The sequence below is a fragment of the Phallusia mammillata genome, chromosome 8 (genome assembly GCF_965637545.1).
Source record: "Phallusia mammillata chromosome 8, kaPhaMamm4.hap1.1, whole genome shotgun sequence".
NCBI classification, from domain to species: domain Eukaryota; kingdom Metazoa; phylum Chordata; class Ascidiacea; order Phlebobranchia; family Ascidiidae; genus Phallusia; species Phallusia mammillata.
The window spans coordinates 18,250,478-18,274,536 of NC_137259.1; the positions used below are offsets into that span (position 1 = coordinate 18,250,478).

At 40.2% G+C, this 24,059-nt stretch overlaps 2 protein-coding genes across 11 annotated transcripts; both read left to right on the plus strand.

Annotated features, from left to right (window-relative positions):
- The first annotated feature begins 1,020 nt into the window (after window positions 1-1,020).
- Window positions 1,021-23,006, plus strand: LOC145204404 (aminopeptidase Ey-like). Its single transcript, XM_080076934.1, has 20 exons — window positions 1,021-1,361; window positions 9,816-9,996; window positions 10,504-10,654; window positions 11,990-12,112; window positions 12,539-12,665; window positions 14,311-14,465; window positions 15,112-15,225; window positions 15,810-16,013; window positions 16,441-16,506; window positions 17,423-17,616; window positions 18,029-18,114; window positions 18,339-18,463; window positions 18,984-19,039; window positions 19,446-19,593; window positions 19,908-19,981; window positions 20,328-20,435; window positions 20,942-21,109; window positions 21,518-21,658; window positions 22,235-22,316; window positions 22,791-23,006. The coding sequence occupies exons 1-20, from the start codon at window positions 1,085-1,087 to the stop codon at window positions 22,953-22,955; spliced, it is 2,745 nt and encodes a 914-aa protein (XP_079933060.1). The 5' UTR covers window positions 1,021-1,084; the 3' UTR covers window positions 22,956-23,006.
- On the plus strand, window positions 1,825-9,710 carry LOC145204403 (uncharacterized). 10 transcript variants are annotated; one of them, XR_013853481.1, is made up of 2 exons: window positions 1,825-9,468; window positions 9,531-9,710. XR_013853481.1 is itself a non-coding variant. In XM_080076933.1 (2 exons), exons 1-2 carry the CDS (start codon window positions 2,887-2,889, stop codon window positions 8,791-8,793), a joined length of 5,727 nt encoding a protein of 1,908 aa, XP_079933059.1. In that variant the 5' UTR covers window positions 1,825-2,886; the 3' UTR covers window positions 8,794-9,710. The 10 variants fall into 10 exon arrangements, 6 of the variants coding, with proteins under 6 accessions (XP_079933059.1, XP_079933055.1, XP_079933056.1 ...); XR_013853483.1 differs by having other exon boundaries at window positions 1,825-9,337; window positions 9,400-9,710; XR_013853482.1 differs by having other exon boundaries at window positions 1,825-9,110; window positions 9,276-9,710.
- Window positions 23,007-24,059: the final 1,053 nt, after the last annotated feature.

Below are 24,059 nucleotides of genomic sequence, written 5' to 3' on the forward strand. Positions count from 1 at the left end.
TATATACCCAGATACGGTAATATGCAGGTTTGACTAAGTGTTGACATAAGTGCCTTTTTCATGCACAAATTTGTTTGCACTATATAGAGGCAACGTGCAGTCGACCCGACAGATAAAAAGAGTCACTTTTAGTCAACACTTTTTATCGAAGCAATTGTTTGTTAGTGGGGTTAATTTTTAGGTGATGATTTAGGATAAAAGCATTTTGTGTCGTAAAAAAACTAGCTTGCAGGCTTGTAGTGTAGACAAAAATCTATAAACGAATGAGTGTTATTCAGTAAGTTTACGTTTTGTGGCTTTAATGCGTCGAAATTGTAATGTTCGCGTAATCTTTTGGAATGCAACTTGGCAAAAAATGAACGAAGTAATTTGGAAATACCTTTGTGTTCAGGTCTTTTAAATATAAAGTTTTACTGGTGTACGGATGTGTGTTTATGTAAGTTTTCAAACGATGTTGTTTGTGGTTTGTTGCAGTTGTATATTTTGTATTTCTGCTGTCTGTGTGTGTGTGTATGTTTTACAGTACAAGGTACAGTTGTTTGTAGATTTTTGTAGTTGTAAATATGATTGTTTATTCAATTATTCAATTCAACATAAACTTTTGTTTGTTTGTTTTTTGTTGTAAAGTAACATTTGTTTTCAGGTTCAGTTGTTTGTAGATTATTGTAGTTGTACAAAAACAGAAACATGGGCTCAGATACGATGAGTTTGGACCGAAAATCGATGAAAGGCAAATTCCTAATTAGCAAAACCGCCGCTGCCGTCTACGTCGTTGTAACGCTTCTAATCATACGTAAGTCATGACGTCAACTGAATGACGTCACATTTTAAATGTTACACGCATTCAGTGTTATTTACCCTGATGAAGGCGACCTGTATAGGACGTCAAAAGTTGAAATAAACATCATTTTCCAGAAGAGCTCTATAAACTTGATATTATGCCTGGCAGCAATAACTCATACAAACTTAAATAACTTACAATCAAATTTTTTTAGTTGCGGTTGGGCTGCTTGTGGGTCTAGTCGGGAGACCCAAGGCCCCAGTTTGCGAAGTGGTAACCACGGAGAAGGTTACCACGACGACCATGGCAGTTGTGACGTCAACAACGGCCCCCCAGACCACCCAGGAGCCGACGGGTCCCTGGGACAACATCCGGTTGCCCGAAGACCTGGTTCCAATCAACTACGTGGTTGATCTGAGGCCGGACCTGGAACCGGACGCAAATGGGAAGAACTGGTTTACTGGTACCAGTGAGGTCTTCATGGATGTCAACACAGCCACCAATCATATTTACATCCACAGCAACAAACTTAACTATAGCAGAGTTGAACCGAGAGGTCCTGGTGTAAGTATCACGACATGTCAGACGAGTTTTGTGATTTGCGAAGACTTTCAGCAATACTAATGCTGAAGTAAAAATAAGTAATTACCAATTGTCAGTATAAGATGCCCACAATCGAAGCGTATAACATCATGTAAAAAATAGTCAATTTCACCGTTAGATGAAGTGATTTTGAATAAATCGTGGCAAACTTATGATTGAGAACAATCAAACGAAATTCATTAAGTTGCTAAGTATGCCCTCACGGAAATGAAAAGTGACTAATGAAAAAAAAAACACAAATGCTTCTTTCGCATCTTTTTATCAATCCTTCACGTGACTTAAGTAAATATAAACGGTTGTAACTGATGCGGCCTCTCATATCACTAATAATGGCATAAGCATTTGCCCAACGTTTTAATAATACAGCATGTCGCTTTTTGCGCCAATTTAGGACGTTACTCTCATCATTAAACTTATGAAAAGATCCGTTTATGGTGGTTGTTACATCTTATTTGCCAGTAATTGCAGATTTCTATAGATTCCCGCATTTCCTCAGTACAACTTGTGTTGTAATCTATTGCGTTGTGTGACGTAACAATGGACTGCCAGTTTTGTGTGATAACGCAACGTGGTTTAGTTCTTTTCGTTGCTGACTTCCGTGGAGCACGGTGCTGCGTCGGTTGAATTAGAAAAGGCTATTTATTGTCGTGTTGACGATTATTGGTGAGTCACTTTGTACATATGTGTTTAATGACTCTAAAATGTGAATTATGGTAATGAATGTGAACTTAACCGCAATGACTTAATATGTCATTCGCTTTGTAATAGTTGTACTGTACGTGTAGTTGGGTTTAGACAAGATGCTTAAGTTGCATTTTGTTTACGCAGTATTTCTGTTTTATCTTCACGTGAAGCGTGACTTATTCTGTACTGTCGCCAAACATAGCTTGGTAAGAACTGTGTGTGACGTCATAAAGGCGCAGTGTGGTGACATATGTTATTGTATGTTTAGGTGTGTACCAGTAATTGATGCGAGTTGAATACCCGTGCTATTTACTCTCTCCGGTTACCACAACAGTTGGTAAGATTTGTGCTATATTTCTGCATTTAAAGCGCAGTGTGTTAATGTCATGCTTTATGCAGAAACCGTTTCCTATACGTTTCCAATTCGTTTTCATCGTCCTACATTCAAAGAATTCGCCTAATAAGATCAGCTAAACATCTATCTGTGTGGACTGGTTGTTGGAGGCTATTAGGAATCGCGTTTCAATTCTCTCCTCGTGTGATGTTCCGCGCTATAACCGGGGCGCGTTCACGGGACGTTACATGAAAGTTTCAACTGGCTGTTGAAGACAATCTGCAGTTGAAATCAAGTTTCAACTGCTTCCTGCAAGAAAGTTTCAACTGTTGTTGAACACAACTCTGCAGTTGAAATCAAGTTTCAACTGTTCGTTGAACAGAACAATACAGTTGAAATCAAGTTTCAACTGCTTCTTGAAATAAGCTTCAACTGTGTGTTGAAGATCAGTTTAACCGTTTGTTAAATATTTAAGCGGTCGAAGATGAGCCAATCAAACGTTACAACTCCTGAAGCGATCGCTGACTGTCGTCGACGTCTAGATGATCAATATCTAGCCGCCGAGTGTCTGATGAAGGACCACCGCAACAAACAGGTGCTCGAGACGATCTTGGTTGCGCTTGAACACCTTTTTGTGGATGCTGTTGCTGTCTACGAGGCGCATCCCGATCTTGCCGCCGAACTAGCTAGCGTGAGGAAAAACAAGGCCGAATTTGATGACCGAGTTTCTCACTGGATTCGTGAGGTAAATTCTCCATCTAGCATTGCTTTACCTGTTAACATAGCTAGTCCGGGTGGAAGTGGTGATAAGAGTCCAAGGGACAACGACTCCTTCTGCGGACGAAGTAGGCGATCTAGTTCTTCCACTAACAGTAGAACTAGAGTTAAAGTTACTACGCAGCTTGCGCGTCTTGCTATTCAACAGACAGCGCAGAAGCAGGAGCTAGCCAGACAGCACGAAGTAATGAAACGGCAAACCGATATACTACGCGCAGAAGAGAACATGCGACGCGCAGAAGAAGACAGACGTCGCGCCGAAGAAGAAATTCGTCGTGCTGAAGAAGAACAGCGTCAAAGGGACAAAATGGAAATGCTGGAACTGCAGCACCAGCTCCAAGCCGCAGAGGTTGAAGAGAAAGTTTGGGACGAGATGTCAGGAAACACGGAGTACGTGACGGTGAAGGAAGGTTCTGGTAAATCGACCACGCCTCCCCCGGAGGAGCCGCTCGGGGATCAACGTCGCGTATTGTTCACGTCACCGCCTGTCACGTCGCAGCGAAGCCCTCCTGACCAGCGGTATGTGGTTGACTATGTTGCTCCTTCGAAGTCCCCATCCCAATATGCGCCTAAAATTAAATCTTCGTTTGACGAAAGAGGTTCCTTTACCGCAGCAAACCCAATTGTAAATAATATTTGTACATACGATTCAGTCAAGCCAACTGGCGTGCATGACAATGAGATTGCATCACTTGTAAAGCACATAAACAGACCGAAGCCTAAGGTTCTCGTTTTTGATGGCAATCCAATGGACTATTGGAAGTTTGTGCGCAATTTCGATTCTCGTATCGACGACAAGGTCGACGACGATGGTGCCAAATTGTCGTATTTGGCGCAGCATTGTGATGGCAAGGCCCGTAAACTGATTGAACACTGCTTTAGACTAAAGGTAAACGGGTACCAACAAGCGAGACAGTTACTGTACGACCACTTTGGCAAGTCACACATAATCGCTCATGCATGTGTAAGGTGTGTGGTCAACGGTCCAGAATTGCGACCGAACGATGCTGCTGGTTTGAGCGAGCTTGCGCAGTCGCTGCGCGATTGTTTACTTACACTTTCAGACATTGACGAGCATTCCGAGATGAATAATTACCCCACGTTGATTGCTGTTGTGAATCGTCTACCGTTCAAGATGCAAGAGGCTTGGAAACGGCGTGTTGAGAAAATTCTCAGAGATACTGGCCGTGAACCTTTGTTTGAGCATCTTGTGGACTTTGTGGAAACGGAGGATCGGATTGCAAATTCACTGTTCAGCCGCATGCTCGATGAGCATCGCAACGAAGCTAAGAAGGCGAAAGGTAAAAGTAGTCATGTAAAGGCTTCCAGTCATGTCGTTGTAAGCGAACAAGAATCTAGGCCGAAGGTTCGTGCCGGACCTTCCCATTTTCCCACTACCCCGTTGTGCCAGTGCTGTTCGGGAAACCACGTGCTTGCTAAGTGCGAGGAATTTAAATCCCTACCTTACCGCGATCGTCTGCGCGTCACCCGGCGCCGTAGACTCTGTGATAATTGTTTCAGATTTGGGCACTTTGCCACTAAGTGCAACAGCCCCAAAGCGTGTACCGTCAGGGACTGCAATGAAGCCCATCACACCTTATTGCATCCGCCAGAGAAGAGAGAGGGCGAGTCTCCTGTCAAAGGACCTGCGCCGGAACGGACAGTTTGTTCGGTTGTGTCGGCGATTGGAAAGAACTGTCATGCTTCCTCCGGTAGACAGAGCGTCAACTTGATGATGGTTGCGGTCAAAGTCAGTGCTAACGGTAGGACTGTTGATACTTACGCTCTTTTAGATACTGGCTCGGGCATTACCTTGTGCGACAAGAAACTGACAGATAAGCTTGGGCTGCAAGGTGAACCTAGCAACGTGACGCTTAAAACGATCAACGGGAACAGTCGCAAGCGCGAGGGCGAAAGAGTGAATTTATCTGTTGCTTCGCTCGATGGCTCTACAACAGTGGAACTTCCTGAGGTTTTCGCTGTTGATTGTTTGCCTATCACCGCCAACAAGTTTCCGAGAAACGCGGAATTGGATGCACTGCCACATATTAGAGACCTGTCATTCCCACAGGTAGATTGCAGTGAAGCTTTGTTGCTCATCGGGCTAGACGTTCCAGAGGCCTTTCTCGTGCAAGAGGTACGGAAGGGAAAATCGAAGCAACCTATTGCATTCAGGGTTCCACTTGGATGGGCATTGGCAGGACCTGTCTCTAACAAGTCAACTGATTTGTTTTCCGTCAACTTTACTCAAGTTGCCAATGATTCGCTGCACGAGAAGTTAGAGCGAATGTGGAAGACCGACTTTCAAGATACCAACGCCGACGCGATGCCTATGTCGCGTGAAGACCGTTACGTATTGGATAAAATGAAAACTAGTGTGCAATTCAAGCAAGGTCATTATGAGTTGCCGTTGCCATGGCGCCCGAACGCACAACCGCTTCGGTGCAACCAGGACATGGCGCTAAACCGTTTGGGTTCTTTAGAACGTCGCCTGAGACGCGACGCCGTGCTACGTGATGCGTATACAAAGACGGTACAGGGTTACATAGCTAAAGGCTATGCCGAAGAAGTTCCAAATGAGGAACAGTCTGCAGAGGTAGTATGGTACCTGCCGCATCACCCTGTCACAAATCCACACAAGCCCGGAAAGGTGCGGGTAGTTTTTGACTGTGCTGCCAAATACCGCGACCAGTCGTTGAATGATGCTTTACTCCAGGGTCCGGATCTGACCAATTCCTTAGTAGGAGTTCTATCAAGGTTTCGGATGGAAAGGGTAGCTCTTGTGGCCGACGTGGAGGCCATGTTTCATCAGATCCGTGTGAAGCTGACAGATTGTGATGCACTTCGGTTCTTGTGGTGGCCCGATGGCGATGTGTCGAAGAAGCCCACCGCACACAGGATGCTTGTTCATTTGTTTGGAGCAACTTCTTCCCCTTCCTGTGCGAGTTTTTGTCTTAAACAAGCCGCTGATGATTTGCGAAGCGAATTTCCAAAGGAAGTCGTCGAGACGGTAGAAAAGAATTTCTACGTTGACGACTGTTTAAAATCCGTGTCGACTGAAGCAGAAGCAGTTCAGTTGGTCAAAGGTATCTGTGCACTTCTCAAGAAGAAGGGATTTCGGCTAACCAAGTGGCTTAGCAACAGCGAGCGAGTTCTCGCGTCTATTGATGAAGAGGAACGGGCTAAATCGGTGAAGGAGCTGGACGTGGATGGTTCCTCCTGCGAGAGGGTACTTGGTGTTCGATGGAACGTTTCGTCGGACGAGTTCGGTTTCAATGTCGATGTAAAGCAGCCTACAGCCTACACCAGAAGGTCAATCCTGTCGGTGGTAAGTTCCTTATACGATCCTCTTGGCTTTGCAGCGCCCGTGATCGTGGTGGCCAAGACGATGCAAAGAGATCTCTGCAGAAAGCAGCTGGGATGGGATGACGTTCTTTCCGATGAAGACTCCGAATCGTGGGCAAAATGGTTGCAGCAACTACCGCGGTTAGGAGGCGTCGTTCTGCCTAGATGCGTGAAGCCCCACGATTTTGGTAAGGTGCGAAAAACGGAATTGCACCATTTTGCAGATGCGTCATCCACAGCTTACGGCGCGGTGACCTATCTGAGGCTGGTAGACGAGCAAGGACGCATTCACTGCTCGTTTTTAATAGGCAAGGCACGCGTTGCCCCCCTGAAGACATGTTCGATTCCCCGCCTGGAGCTGACGGCGGCCGTTGTTGCAGCCAAGTTGGATCGACTTGTGAGAAAGGAGCTGCAACTGGACGAATGCCAATCCGTGTTCTGGACGGATTCGACTGCGGTTCTTCAAAGTATTCGCAACTGCAATAAGCGCTTCCCAGTGTTCGTTGCAAATCGCTTGGCCAAAATCGAGGATGTTTCCCGGCCTAGTCAATGGAGACACGTCAGCACCAAGGTAAATCCAGCGGACGAGGCGTCTCGTGGACTCAGTGTGAATAAATTCCTTAGGTCCAGCCGATGGCTTACTGGACCCCAGTTTCTTTGGGAACAAGAAGATACATGGCCTTCATGCCCAGACTTGTCGTCATTGCCAATCGAATTTCTTTTGATAAAGAAAGAAACTCAAACCGTTTGTCTGGTCACCAGCGAGTCCGCTACGGATCGACTCATTGCGAGATACTCATCACTCAATCGGCTGAAAAGGGCTGTAAGCTGGTTGCTCAGATTCAAATCGATGTTGATGTCAAGGAGGTTTCCTGCCAAGTATAAAGTACCTACTGGGCAACTGACCGTTGTTGAACTCAAGGCTGCCGAGCTTGAGATTGTAAAGTATGTACAGAGACGAAGTTTCCCGGACGTTATCGCTGCGATGTCAAAGGCCAAAGGAGAAGACGTTCGTTTACCAAAGAAAAAGAGGGCTCTTGGAAAGCTCAACCCAATTCTAGTCGATGGAGTTATGAGAGTTGGTGGAAGGATCGAGCGTGCGTGTGTCGAGTTCGATGTTAAACATCCTATGATTCTTCCATACGACCATCGGTTTACCGACCTGGTGATTATGCAACAGCATGACGAGGTTGGCCATTCTGGAATGGGACACACGTGGTCGTCTCTCAGGCAACGCTACTGGATCATCAAAGGAGGGGTAGCAGTTCGGCGTGTTCTTGGACAGTGTGTTTCCTGTCGCCGAAGAAATGGCCCCCTGGGCAAACAGATGATGGCAGACCTTCCTGCTGCGAGACTGCAGGCCAATAAGCCGCCGTTCTCGGTGGTCGGTGTCGACTACTTTGGACCTTTCCTTGTGAAGCAAGGACGAAGTGAGGTAAAGAGGTACGGGTGCATCTTTACTTGTTTTTCCACCAGGGCCGCGCACATTGAGATTGCGCATTCACTGTCTACGGACTCCTTTATTGGAGCTCTCCGACGTTTTATCGGTCGTCGAGGACGGCCAGACCAGATCTACAGCGACAACGGCACAAACTTCGTTGGAGCTGAGCGCATCCTGCGCGAAGAGCTGAACAGGTGGAATCAAAAGCAGATCTACAAATATCTGCAACAACGTGATATTGCGTGGAGCTTCAATCCTCCCACTGCCAGCCACATGGGTGGGGTTTGGGAGCGAATGATACGCTCTGTGCGCAAAATTCTCAACGCTCTGCTTTCGGAGCAGACATTGTCCGATGAGAAACTGATGACGCTGATGGTGGAGGTCGAGGCCATCCTGAACTCTCGTCCCTTGGTTCCGGTGACGTTCGATTCGAAGGATGAGGAGCCCCTTACACCAAATCACCTACTGCTGCAACGTGCAGCGCCGAATATGCCCCCTGGACTGTTTACGGGGAAGGACTGTTTCCATCGTAACCGTTGGCGCCAAGTACAATACTTGGCCGACCAATTTTGGCGGCGATGGTCGCGCGAGTACCTGCCGACGCTAATGCCCAGATCGAAGTGGGCAAATGGACATTCTAATTTCACGGTCGGCGACATTGTGCTTGTAGCGGATGATAATCAGCCTAGGAGCAAATGGCTTCTGGGACGCGTGACCGATGTGCTTCCTGATCGGAAGGGAGTAGTGCGTCAGGTGATCGTCAAGACTCACACTGGAGCACTCAGACGCCCAATTGCAAAATTGTGCTTGCTATGCCGCGATGCGTGATTAGTTGTTTATTTTTTGTGTTCGCAATTACTGCCGATGTTTGTGTGTTGTGTTGTAAATGTACTCCTTGGATTCGTACATTGTGGGGGGGTATGTTACATCTTATTTGCCAGTAATTGCAGATTTCTATAGATTCCCGCATTTCCTCAGTACAACTTGTGTTGTAATCTATTGCGTTGTGTGACGTAACAATGGACTGCCAGTTTTGTGTGATAACGCAACGTGGTTTAGTTCTTTTCGTTGCTGACTTCCGTGGAGCACGGTGCTGCGTCGGTTGAATTAGAAAAGGCTATTTATTGTCGTGTTGACGATTATTGGTGAGTCACTTTGTACATATGTGTTTAATGACTCTAAAATGTGAATTATGGTAATGAATGTGAACTTAACCGCAATGACTTAATATGTCATTCGCTTTGTAATAGTTGTACTGTACGTGTAGTTGGGTTTAGACAAGATGCTTAAGTTGCATTTTGTTTACGCAGTATTTCTGTTTTATCTTCACGTGAAGCGTGACTTATTCTGTACTGTCGCCAAACATAGCTTGGTAAGAACTGTGTGTGACGTCATAAAGGCGCAGTGTGGTGACATATGTTATTGTATGTTTAGGTGTGTACCAGTAATTGATGCGAGTTGAATACCCGTGCTATTTACTCTCTCCGGTTACCACAACAGTTGGTAAGATTTGTGCTATATTTCTGCATTTAAAGCGCAGTGTGTTAATGTCATGCTTTATGCAGAAACCGTTTCCTATACGTTTCCAATTCGTTTTCATCGTCCTACATTCAAAGAATTCGCCTAATAAGATCAGCTAAACATCTATCTGTGTGGACTGGTTGTTGGAGGCTATTAGGAATCGCGTTTCAATTCTCTCCTCGTGTGATGTTCCGCGCTATAACCGGGGCGCGTTCACGGGACGTTACAGTGGTCCAAAATACAAGCGCTTCAACAATCGCTGTTATCATCATTAGTGCAATTTAAGTTTGATTGCAGTTTAAAAATCAAGCATATATTGCAGGGTGTAGCGTTAGCTATGAATGGAGACTGGTGGCTTCATTCAGGCTATCAATACCTGATCATACCTCTAATGACCGATCTAACCCCGGGTACAAGAGTTTCACTTTACACCGAGTTTGAAGGCGAATTGTCAGACGACTTGGGGGGACTTTACAGAAGCAAATACACAGATGCCAGCGGTAACCAAGTGTAAGTGTTGCCGTGTTTTTAAATTGTACAATATTTATTTGTTTGTTTTTATTATTGGTGGGCGGGCAACGTCTGAACGCGTTATGCTCACAATGAGTTTGCCGTCGAGCTGCCTGTTTTATTGCAAGTTTGTTGAATCATTACGTTCGATTTTATTAAACTTGAAGAGTTGGTGATTTTTTCACTGTACTTTATAACCAAAAAGATTAGAAAACTAAAAAATGGTCTCCTGTCATTTTTTAATTGTAATTAGCTTACTTTCTGTCCTAAAAATGCCGCATGCATAAAGGAAATTATGAGAAGTTAAACTTTACAAAGTAAAATTGGATAGTTGCAATTCTTTCAAAAAAAAGTATTAGCATCAATAACGTCAAAATATTGAAATAAACCATGGGCCTATTTTGTACCAGACGAATTTGTCTTACCAGACGAAATCTTAACGTACTGTTGGTATAATACGGGTATCGTACTTTCGACTTATTTTTCAACTATTCAATGTTCTTGCAGAACTATAGCTACGACTCAAATGCAACCCACAGACGCACGAAAAGCATTTCCCTGTTTCGACGAGCCAGCTTTAAAAGCAACATTCGACATTTCACTTTGGCACAAACCTCCCAACTTCGCAATCTCCAACATGCCCGTAATGGCAAACGAGGTAGGATACTGTAAAAATATGCCCAAAATAAAACGTGTACAAGTTTTTGGATCGATATAAAAGCTTTTCGGGTCGGGTTAGGGATTCAGTTTAAAAAAAGCGGATCTAATTCGGGCCTGACATGCGGCCACTTTCCTGTCCATATTTCCTCCTGGTAAACAAAACTTTTGGGCCCAATTTGGGTTTCATTTTCACACAATTGTGGCTTCGGGCCGCAGTTTCACCCATGCAGCTTACAGCTCTGTGGTGCTAGGTGATTTCAAACTACTGTGCCATAAACAAGTTGATCAGGACAAACGCTTAGCCCAGCAATAAAAAACGCATTCGTGATCGTAAAATCCACCACTAAAACTGCATTATCACGCAATAATGCACGATTACTTCCCAGCCACGTGATAAAGCGGGGGTTAAAGGTCAAAATAACGGTAGTGGAAACTTAATTTTTTTATCTTGTTTGCCAAATATTTTTGCAGGTGGTACAAAGCGCGCTTAACGCGAAAAACAATGAGTCATTGTTACGTAGAACATGCAATACGCTTTTAGAAGTGATGAATGTGTTTGCATTACGCTTAAAACCAACTTTAACTGATAACGGACGACCCCACGTGCAAAGACGATACACAGGACAGGAATTTACGAAAAATTTTACGTGTAATGCACACATTGTTTAACGATCACGAAAACATTCCGAAGCAAGTTTTAAGTTTCAACGTTGCGCAGCTATCTTGATTATTATTATAGTGCAGGAGTCGGCAACCCTAGGGCAAGTGTACCAAAGTCGGTACCACAAAAGATTTGTTCATATTCAAACATATTTGATTGTAATTTATTTAACCCATTGTTTAACTATTTAAACTGCTAAGAGTCTTTCAAATAAGTACGCTTCTGTCCTCTTTTTTTGTTAGATAATACGGTGCAGGTGCAGCGGGTTTGGTCATGATCCACTAATTGTGCTCTTTACTACTGTTTTGGGCGCCATAATGTTGAACGTTGTGCAGCTATTTCAAGCATGGTGATTGTTTAGTGTCATTGTGACGCTACATGTTCTTTTACCGAGCGAAATAAACTCAACTCACCTCAACATTTAGGTTACCTGATACAAACCACTATTATCACAAAAATATTAGCACGCAAAACCACCACCGTTTTGACATGAGAAGTAATTTGCCACGGAAGATTTTAAAGGTTGCCTATCCCTGTGTGGATTTTTTCTTCCACCCACACATCGCTCACTGTAGAGACTAAGTTGAGCCCGAACCCGAAACTAGCCCAAAGTAAAACTGTCCCCACAACAAAGGTTAACATTTATCAATGTTTGATGTATTTATTTTTCAGTCTATGACTGGAGGCTGGGTCAAATCAACGTTTGAACAAACCCCAAAAATGAGCACCTACCTGCTAGCGTTCGTTGTGTGCGATTTTGATTGGGTGGAAAACACAACGATTGGTGAAATACAGGTGAGTGTTACGTAAAAGCATTTTTGAGTGTTTGTCATGTCAACAGTAAATGTTCTCTCACCTATTCCTAGCACATGAAAATCGATGTTGCGCATAAACTGGTGTGTGAGCACAGCGTGCACATCTAATGTTGCTTACAGTGGTCATCAGTGTACCCAGGGAGCTTGTGTGTATGCCCAGACACGTGAAAATATATGCGCCTCATTGCAGAATTTTTCTGCACTTGTTACAAGTGTTTGTAAACTATTTTGATTTTAATAAGATTAACATAAATTCATAACTGGGATTAGCACTGAAGCGTTCACACAGACCAGCGATCACGGCACACTCATATATAAATCACAGTACGCCCGGCCCATTAAAGGCGCCATCCCGAATCAGGCGGTCACCAAGCTAATATTTCCAATCATTTCATCTTCTTTGCAGACTCGAATTTACGCAAGGCCCGATCAAGTTCTACAAGGCAATGCAGACTACGCCAGTGACATCACACCAGAAATTCTCAAACATTTCGAACAGTACTTTAACGTATCATATCCACTTCCAAAGTCGGGTAAGATTTTTCTTGAGTTTATTTCGTTTGGTTACACAAACTGTACCAAGACCAGGCGTCTGCAACCTTTTTTTGCACTGCGGGCCGGTTTAAAACTGAATGTTTTATTACGGACCGGCCTTTAAAAACCACAAATGTTTAACACTGAAAACTAATTACAGTTATTACAACTTTGATTCAATGTGAATCTTGAGCAAGTTTTAACGATAAGTCCCTCTCAGACCTGCACTGGACCGCTATAAAAAGTTCACCAAGCCGGCAACAACTGCAAAGGGCAAATTTTTAAGAACAATTGATCGAAAAACCTTAAACACTGCACCTGCACAACTTTTTTATGGGGAACTTTTATTTCTTTTAAAAATTTAAAGAGCAAACGTGACAAGTGGTAAAGATTAAGTAGACCTAAGGGTTTGACTATGAATCACAACGATATCATTTTTTCTTTTAAGTAAGAACACCAATCTTTTAAATACCAGTCTCCAAACGTATAGCCATGCTATTGATGGTTTTAATCTATTACTAAAATTGTCTTTTTAAATAAACGTACATAGTAAACGTTTTCTTAATAATTAAACCTTCTTGCCACAAAAAGCCAAGGAATGCGACGATTCAGGCTCATTAACTTACAATTACAGAAAAAAATTATAATCACAGAAAAAATTATAGTTTTGTTTTTTCACAAAAAACAAATGCATGTAAAGATACAGCGACTGAATTTAGTGTTTTCACCCGTCTTTAAATTTCGAATTTAATTTCAAACAAAGTGATACAGACCTGCGTTGAGCGTGTAACCAAAAATGCTATAATAACGCTGCTATTGTTGTTGTTGCACAAATATGGGATATAAAACAGCAAATCTTGGCAGTTGGTTTTGCTTGCCGATGCTGGAATTTATGAGCAGAGCAATAAAAGGGAGCAATGTCATTAAATTTATCAGCGGAAAAACAGCATTAAGGCTGTTTACTTGTCTCTGTGTTGGAACAAGCAAGAACCTTTCCAAAACGTTGCACCTCACAGCACCAGGCTATTTACGACCGCACCGACGTAAAACATGCTCGGACACGTAATTTTCCACTAGTTTGCAAAAGTTTAACTCGCTTACGTAACAAGCGACTCAATTGTGCTTAGTCATGTGTTTAAAGTTGTCTTGTTCGAAAATGAAATTGAACTTATTTTATCTAATAGGCCATAAACCACACAAAACTGTTACAATAATGGGGTAGGTGTTAAATTCCAATTGGCCTAGTATAAAACATTTTAATAACCTCTGCCAAAATACATAAACAAACAAGTTTCAATAATGCGAAAAAATGTGGGTCTAAAAGGCCATTTTTTAACAGACCTTAGTTTGATTTAGCCTATGATACGTTACCCTTGAGATGAAACTGCTCGAACTGGTCAAACGAAAACCCAGGATTTTGTGGAATAAAATGTCAGAAAAGCCTTGAATAAGTAAGCAGCAGACATTATACACTGCTTCGACCTAGAATGTCTCATTAATGCAGCTAGGGTGACAAGACATTGGCCGTATTAGCCAATATAGCTACATTACTGCACTCTAGTATGTTACGAGGACCAGGCTAAAAGCCGGAAAAGTATGCGGTTAATAGACCACATCTTATATTTTTTATTCTTTTTTTCGCAGATCAAATCGCGGTTCCCGATTTCGCGGCAGGAGCGATGGAAAACTGGGGATTAGTGATTTACAGGGAAACCGCATTACTCTACAACCCCGATATCAACTCTGCTTCGAACAAACAGAGGGTTGCGGCAGTTGTGGCTCATGAACTTGCTCATCAGGTTTGCTATAACGTAATCTTGATTCATAAAATCCATAACTGGCAATAAAGCCTTAGATTTACAAGAAGTAAAAATACTAAACAAGCATTTCGTCCACCAGGTTACATATTTAACAAATTGGTCGTTCAACTTGTGTGATGTTAGACAAAATACCCGTTGCTTTAAAGAACTTGTAGTTTTGCTGACGTTTCGCCCACTAAAACGGTAGGACTTCGTTAGAGCAAAAAAATGTGAAATTACGTGGTTCTGGTGGGCCAAACGTCAGCAAAATTACAAGTTCTTAACAACGAGGTTTTGGGCAATGGCGTTCTGGACGGTTTTGAAAGCTGGCATAAAAAGTATGGAAAACAATGCTCATTAATTTTATCTAAAAATAATAGGGGATGGGGGAGTAGTACCTTCAATTTTCCTCCTCTGAGTGCACTAATTATGGTGGATTTAAAACTTATTTTTCGAGAATTATTGAAAAATAATAATACAAAGAGATTACTCAGAATTTGTTTGTTTTTTGAATGAAAGAAGCAAATAGTTTTTTTTCATTTCTTGCTTACGTGGTTCGACAAGACGACAGATCAACTTCTAAAATAAAATGAACTTTAAAATTTGAAATGGATTACAAATAAATTCATTTTTTTTCTTATTTTAGTGGTTTGGCAACTTGATCAGCCCGTTATGGTGGGACGAACTGTGGTTGAACGAAGGTTTTGCGAGTTACGTGGAATATCTTGGGACTGACCACGTTGAACCAACATGGAGAATGGTAAGAATGGATAAAGTTTAGTTTAATGGTTGAATTAAACTTAAAATTGCCACCCTGGGTTACCCAAACCTCTCAAGTGGTCCGAGAAAAAGTCCCAGGAGGTCAATGAGTATACAAAATTGAAATATTTCCAAGCCTACAAAATAGATTAATCGTTTAGGGTGCTGCTAAGGCAAATTATATATTTCTCAAAAGGACAAGTGACTTTATGTTTTTCTTTAACTTAAATCTATGGATATAAGGTTCATTATAGTCTTCATCCATCAAGCAACGAGCTGAAAGAATATAGTTTGAAGTTTGAAGTACACGTATTAATTTAAGCCAAACTGTGAAAATTATCAACCATTTTATCAATAGCTTGCGCTTCAGGTATTTATACGACTGACTTCAACCTTATATATCAGCCGTGCACGTTTGCCCAAACCTTTAAATAACATGTCGTATTTCACTACTATATGGCCCCGCATATTTCACATAAGAATCAGAAACATTTGCGAGCAATAACGATCAACGTTTCTGAACAGTTTTTAACCATTCGACCAGCAAGTGATGGTTCTGATTAAATTTTTGATAATTTATTTTAGAACGACCAGTTTATCGTTAGCGACCTCCAGCGGGCGTTTGGGGTGGACGGATTGACAACATCTCGACCAATTGTAGCCGAGAACGTCAACACCCCGGATGAAATCAATGCACTGTTTGACACGATCTCATACAGCAAGGGAGCTTGCATTATTCGAATGATTAACGAGTTTGTAGGAGAAGAAGCATTCAAACTTGGCCTCAAGGTTTGTTTTATGAAAGTTCAAGCTATTAAACTTAGTTAAAATCGTACTAAACTATGATTACCTTGAATTGCCTTGTTTTAATCCAATATCAAACTTAAATGGACTGTTTCTGCACCTACATGTAACTTTGAATATATTTTTTGTACTTGAATTGAATTGATCCTATATTACCCCTGAATAATCTTGTTTTAACCAATATCAATCTCTTTTTTGCCACTAAATGTAACTTTAAGTAGGGTTTTTTAAATACAAAATATTTTTTGAACTGATATTAACCCCAGGAAATTAATAAAACGTTTTTACGGTGTTTTTGTGTTCGAAATAATGTCTGTAATAAAGTTTGTAGGCAACGCGTACAAAGTTTGTCTTCTTACATTAAAAACTACGAATTTCTAGGTTCAACTTTAAACTGGTTTGAATTTTTTAGAACTACTTGGACGCCTTCGCTTACGGTCCGGTCAATCATAATCAGTTGTTTGAGTATTGGGAACAGGTAACATTTTCTTGTTTTGTGTTTTTTAATACCCTTTGTTACTTGAAAATTATAACATCCATGTTGTGCTTTAAGTCTTAAATTTAAAAGATAAGTCGCAGGCACTGCATACTGTTTCGACCTATATTATAGGTCCTATAAGGTCTCATCAGTGCAGCTGCTGACGAGAAATCGGCCGTGTTGCCTAATGTAGTCATGTCATGGCACTCCAGTTTGTTGGGAGTAACAGGGTAAAAACCCATGCTTCACCAAACCTGTTCGATGCCACAACTAGGCATAAACCACAGATGAAACTGGCTCACAATGGCCAAGCAACTGCTTGGGAACCAAAGTGAAGTCGGCTCAATGTCACAGTATCAATGTAAAAGCATTGAGCCAATAAATGATAATTAAATTTAGGTCATTACTTATAGGGGTTGTAAATAAATATCCGGTAACAGCTGAAGTCACGCATAATGTGCCACGCTGCACTTTTACCACATGAATAACAAAAACGAAACATTTGTCTGACTTTGCAGACTAATATGTAATACAGTAAAAAGACGACAAGCATCTTTGTTTGAAATTTGAGCACATTTACTTAAAAAAGCCCGCGCATGTTTGCAAATTGCTGAGAATATCGATTTTTGCGAAACATGGCATCGTCAGTCCTTATTCAAATAGAATTTTGTTTGACAATCTTATTTAATGGTGAAAATAACGGCGACAATAGACGTAAAAAGCGACATGCTTTATTATTCAAACGTGTCGGCGAATGCTCATGCCATCATCAGTGATATGAAGGCCACATCAGTTACACTCGTTTATACACACTTGAGTCACGTGGCCGTTATTTTCACCATTAAACTTATGAACAGATCCGTATATAGTGTTCTAAGTCTGATTTAGTTATAACAGTATTTTTATTTATTTTAAGGCGCAAATTGATGTTGGGACAGCTCCGCCACCAAATGGCTTCAGGGCGGACATGGACACCTGGATGTTGCAGATGGGATTTCCCACTGTTAACATGAAAAGACAAAGTCCCACCTCAACAAGTGTTCTTATCAGCCAAGAAAGGTTTCTGCTCGATGCAACCGCCAACCCATTAGAACCCACCAGTCCCTATGCGTAAGTTGGATCAAACCCAAGCTCCAATATAGGTCCATAATAGTAAACAATTATCGATGCGCAAAATAACATATGCATTCACCCTTCCGAGATAAAACTCCAACGGTTACCAGATGAGAAGTAAATGACAACTTTTTCGAGCTCTTCTTCCAACTGTATAAATAGGTATAAAAATACAATTGCCAGAAGAGCTCTATATAGTGGATATTATGCCTGGCAACGATAGCTACAAATCAACAAGTTTGCTGAGAAAACAAGCTGGCAAATAATCAAGTATTTGTGAGAAACAAAAGACAAACCTAACATTTTTCTAAAAACAATTTTCTAAAATGTTCCATATGGTACTTCATGTGTAAGTGAAAATACAGTAACAGCGGCGTAAAGCACTTTGTAATGACTACTTAACTTTAAGATATAAGTGGACAATTCCTCTGTGGTGGAAAACACAAAACGACGCTGCAAAAACATTGGATTGGGTTGAACTTACAGGAACACCAGGTGTGTAGAAGGGTTTACTTAAGTCAATATAAGTTAATGATGCTTGGTTGGTTACTGAAGTCAAGTTAATTTTTGATGGTTGGTTACTCAATTTAAGTTGGTTAGTGATGGTTACTTACTCAATTAAAGTTGGTTATTGATGGTGACTTACTTAATTTAATTTTTGATGGTTGGTTACTGAAGTCAAAGTATTCTCTACTTCTAATTTAAACTGGAATGTTTAGCTCCAGTGACTGTCCCAACAACCGAATATTTCTTGGGCAACTACGAAGCTTTTGGATACTACAGAGTGAATTATGACGATGACAATTGGAACAAGATAATCCAACAACTTCTTACAGATTTTAGCGTGAGTTGAAACGCTTTAGTTTGTTCGGTGAAATAATTAAAAAATAAATTAATAAATAAATAGGTAAAACAAAGGTTAAGAAAATCTGATCATATATGACGTACTATAGTACGCCAGGCCTATTGAAGGCGTTGTACCGAATCAGCTGGTCTCCCAAGCGTTCCCATATGGCAAGGCACAGACTAGGTTTGCGAGGGGATTCGAACTCATGAGAGGAGTCTTTCCAGGACTCGCGCTCTACAAACTGAGCTACACAGGCTCAGTGGAGAAACCGCCAAAAGTCGAATAACAAGCACCGTTGCCTGCCGTGTATGCTGCACATGTCATGTCGTGTTTGCTAGTCTGCGTCGACGCTTTAGGGCTGTTACCAGTATGAATATGTTTCATCTTAGTTAAGACCAACTGGTTTGTGAAAAAAACGTTGTCCGTTGTTTCTGTCAAATTTCACTGTTTTATTTTACTGTTATTGGGGCAGGTTTAAACTTACACACTTTGACGCAGTTTTCTTTTCTTTTTTTAGGTAATTGACGTCAGAACACGTGGTCAACTGCTTAACGACGCCTTCAACCTCGCAAGGTAATGTATGTGGTGGCTGAAATAAAATGTGATTTTATTATGTGTTTTTACTCTTGCACGGGCCTCTTATATTTCAACCTGTATAGGGTGATTCAGAAATATTAAACAAAGATTTCGTGCTAACAACGTCTTATTTATAGATAATCGTCAGTTGTGTGTGAACATATTATACTGCTGAAATAGTAGTCTAGTCGAACATTAGCAACCCCTTTTTTCTGGGATTCTAAAAATTCCCCTAACAAGTCTTTCGAATAACGAGAAAATTGGCTTGATACAAACAAGGTTTACAAATTTAAGACCTGAGCCTTGTTGTAAAGAAACTGCGAAAAATTTAATTTGAGAATGGGATATTAAAAAAAAACTAAATTAATTTTTGATTTCTATGGCGTTTGTTTGATTTCTATAGAGCTGGAAAACTGAATTACAACATTGCACTGGACCTGACCGAGTTTCTTCAGTACGACTACGATTACATTACATGGGAAAGTGCCTTGGACGAGCTTTCCTACTTTGACCTCGTATTGGGAAGGTCGAAAGTTTATGGGCCGTATTCGGTGAGTTATTTCATACGTTGCAAAATGCAGTAGAGCAAAGAATGTATAATGCCTATATTTAGAGTGTACTATAGTAGACGATCATTCCATGTAGATTGGTAATAAGCGATGTAAAAATATCAAAATTAGATATGTTTCAACTTTAAACTGTTTGACAAACCTTTATACCTTGGTTAAAGTACAAAAATACCAAAACCAAACACATACCCATACCAACCAAAATTATATAATCCGAAAATATTAAAATCATGAAATATTGAAATCATGGCGAATCCCTTTGAAGAAGTTTACGCGTGTTTTTTTTTACATTCCAGGACTACCTCGCTTATTTGGTGACGAATGTTTACAACAATTTGACTTGGGTTGACGATGGAGAGCATCTTGAACAGTAAGTGGCGACCAGTCTAAGGTCTAATTTTTTTTTATTAAATTTTTTTTTTTTTTTTTTTTAATTTATTACTAATTATTAAACGGCATATTAGGCTAGATTTGGACGTGAATTCACAGTCATATTTATATGAAATCAAGCCGGTCTCGGAAGCATTTTCATTCACGGCAAGGCATGGAATGAAAATTATGGAAATGCTTGGAAGTACGGCTTGGTTTAACTATTCAATATACCTGACGTACATGGCTCTAGTCTATACTATGATGACCCCTTAGATACAAGCTTCCAAAGGCTTCATATGCATTGTAACATATCATCTTATATTTGTTCTTTAAATATTTTATAGATATCAGCGCATCAACGCTATCGGAGCTGCATGTACTTATGGCGTCCCTGGTTGTGTTGAAAACGCCACCCAGCAGTTTACGGAATGGTACACAACAGGAACAAACTCGTAAGTGTGATTTGGTTTGTCGGTGGTAACATCTCTATTAATAAGTCAAGTCAAGTCAAGTCAAAATTTTATTTGCATAGTCACTTTATCCAATTGTCATTGATGAACAGTCTCATAAAAACAACACAGAAAAAAACCATTGGTTATCGAGTCAAGTGTCCCGTTAATTGAATGATGCTAACGGATTGCATATGCTTTGTGAAAAAACGTACAAAGTACTGGCGATTTTTGTTAAAGATTTGTTTACAAAATGTTTGATAAAAGAGAAATATTTGTCACAAAGTTGTCATTAGTAAGCAAAAAGATAAATGGTTTATATTGGGTAAATGTCCCAAAGAGAGTCAATTTTTCCATGTTTTAGTGGCAAATACCGAGTACAGCAATTTTTAAGGAGTCCAAATATATTGTTGTAAAAAAATCTTTTCAGGCAATTTACATTTTCTAAACCTGTCGTTACCGAAAGGGTTACCGAAAAATTTTCACATTTAACTTCATTTGTGCAACAGAATCACGCCAAATCTGAGAACCACCGTGTATTGCCACACACTAGCCAACTCCGGATCAGAGGAATGGGACTTCGTGTGGGAAATGTATCAAAACGAAAGTAACTCACAAGAGAAGGCCAAGCTCCAGTACGCCCTCACGTGTACACAAACACCGTGGATCGTCAGAAGGTAACCCGCATGTCAAGTACAATCTTTATGCAGTTTTTACTACATTGTAAACAATTTGTAACACCAAGCTCAACTTCAACATTTCAATTTCAAATTTTTCGGTGAAGCTAGGATGAGAAAAAAAAAAGGAAAGTCTTTTCTTCAAAGAAAAACACGTGGTAAAGGCAGAATTAGAACTCACAAATTTGTACGCATATAGCGGTAGCTTGACCTGTCGGTTATTTCGGCGACAAGAATCAAAACATTTTCCCCACAGAAAGGAAAATTATTGGGGGAAGCTACAGCTCATTTAACTTTCATACAGCAAATATGCACTTTGTGGCGCTCAATGTGGTTTTAACGTTGCGCAGCTATTTCCAGTTTGGTGATTGTTGTCGCTATGATTTCAACATTGTTTTGTTGTATCAGGTTCTTGGATTACGTACTTGACGAAACCTACGTCAGAAGTCAGGATGCGTCATCAATTCTCGAAGATCTTTGCTACAACGAATACGCGCGTGACATCACATGGGATTATATACGTCAGGAGTGGAGCAATATCTACAACATGTGAGTTAAGTGAAACAGACTTCCGTACACTAAAATTCGAATTGAGCTATATAGTGTGTTGTTACCGTGATATACAAGTCTCGAACTAATCGTTGGGTTTGGCTGTAATTTGCTACTTATAGTGTAATCGTCCCAACACAAAGCGATATTTTCGAAAAGAACTCCTTAAAAAAACGTTTCTTTTTGTTTAACCGGCAAATATAAACAAGTCATCCGACGTTTCGACGTCCCAAATAAGGCGTTTTCATCAGGGTAATGTCAGCTACCCAACACAGTCGTTCTTATAACACTAAAAGAATGAACACGAAACAGACATTTTATCAAATATTCCTGGCAACAACATTGTATTCATTGAAGTCGTTTAATGTCTGTGTTTTAAACTCTACTTGCAAAAAAGTGGGTTAGACGCCTGTACGTCACGTAAAGAGTTAAGAGTTTGCATCTTGCTAACCACTACCTTTGTTTGGGACAATATATAGTAGAGAAATAAACCACTGAATGTCAATGTTTAAAATTTTCCTGGTGCGTTGTGATACTTGAGTAAAAACTTTAAATTGTTTTTTTTTGTGATTTTAGATACGGGACAACGTTCTTTTCGTTCAGTGGAATCATCTCCAGTTGTACTTCTCACTTTTCTACCGAGTTCGAGTTGCAAGAAGTAAGACTTTGAAAACTTTACAAATAAAAATCTTGTCTTTTAAGTTTTGACTGTGAGCATGTTTTACATCTGGTAGAATTTTAATGGCAACCATTACATGACATTTATCCGATTTTTTAATCTGCTGTAAGACCTGGTATAGGTTTAATTTTAAAGTATCAGTTCGGTACGATTAAAGCATAAAACGTAAAGCCTTCAAAAAGTGAATACAGAGTTAAAAACATTACAAAAAACGTCCCTTAAGAATTGTAACAATTTAGCAATGTGGCATTCTTTTTATCAAAGTTTTAAAATGCCTTAAAAAAAGTTATTTTATTTTGATTTGAAAGCACCATACAGACACGTAAGCATTGCTGTCAAATATAAATTGCCATTATAAAAAGAAAAAAAAAGTTAATTTCAACGATTTTAGAAATAATAAATCATAAACTTGCTGCATGTTAACCAAGACTTTATTTTAAAATTTTGTTTTAGTTGCAAGAATTCAAGCAGGATAACATAGACCAGCTTGGATCTGGCCTGAGAGCAACCGACCAAGCTATAGAATCCACAAGAACCAACATTCAATGGCGAGCAGCCAATGAGGAGAGCGTTTACACTTGGCTGACCAACAAAATGGCAGAAATTAATGCTCCTTAAATAACTTTGCCAGTTTTTTTCTTTAATTATGACTGGTGCACAAAAAACGACGACACATTTTCACAAATTTTTCGTTGTGTAGATGCTTTTTTATACATTTTATTAAAAAAGGTATTTAAAACACTTACAGTAATTTGTGTTTTATTGATTAAACAACTGTTTGTGTAAACCTTAGTGCATTTGCTGATCAATAAACAACTTTTAGAGGAAAATATGGCAGTTTTAATTATTGTGTTTTTTGGACAATTGTGTGTTTCAATTTGATCATTTTGTGTATTTTCTTGCACTGTAGCCTTTAAATTAAGTAGTTCCCAATATGTTTGTTTGTTTTTGAACAGTTCCAAAAGTTTTTTCATTTCTTTGTACATCCACACCGTTTCGTACGCCTCAATTAAAGTGATAATTTGGGAAATGTTTGATTGTTTTGAGACAGTTCCATTTTAAGTCAGTCGGAAAATAAAAGCGTGAGAATAGAAATTGATTGAATTTAAAAGAACTTTTACAACGCAGTTTTTTACGAAATCCATATTTGTATAAATTATAAATACAAATTTCACTAACCGTTGAGATAAAGCTAAACTTTTTGGTTTCCAAATACGAACATGAAATGAGACTTCAATAAATTCCACTTTCAAAATGAACTGGTGGAACCGAAGAATATAAAAACTAAAGAAAATAAAACTTACTTTGGCAACTTAAAGATTATTTGGCTGACAACAATCTATTTTCCTACCATGAAACCCTGTTTCTATAAAATTCCCTCTTTTCTTCAACTGTCAATTCAATTCGCTCTTTTGATATTGTTTGTTTCAAAAATAACCGATTGTCTGTTATTTACTGCGTAACAGGTCGCCCTTTGACAAGAAAACAAATTCATTTGCATTCAGTCCAGTAAGTCAACACAATTAATCTCATGCAGTGAAATCAAGATCACAACTGGAATAGGTAAAATAGGTAAAAACTAAGTGCTTGATTCTTGACGAAAAGCTGCAAACATATACGGACGGTGAAAGTATGTCTGCAAATCTGCTACAGCTTAAAGGTTAGTTTTGCAAACAGTTTTATAGATGTAATCCTTGACATGCAAAGTTTATTTTTAACAGC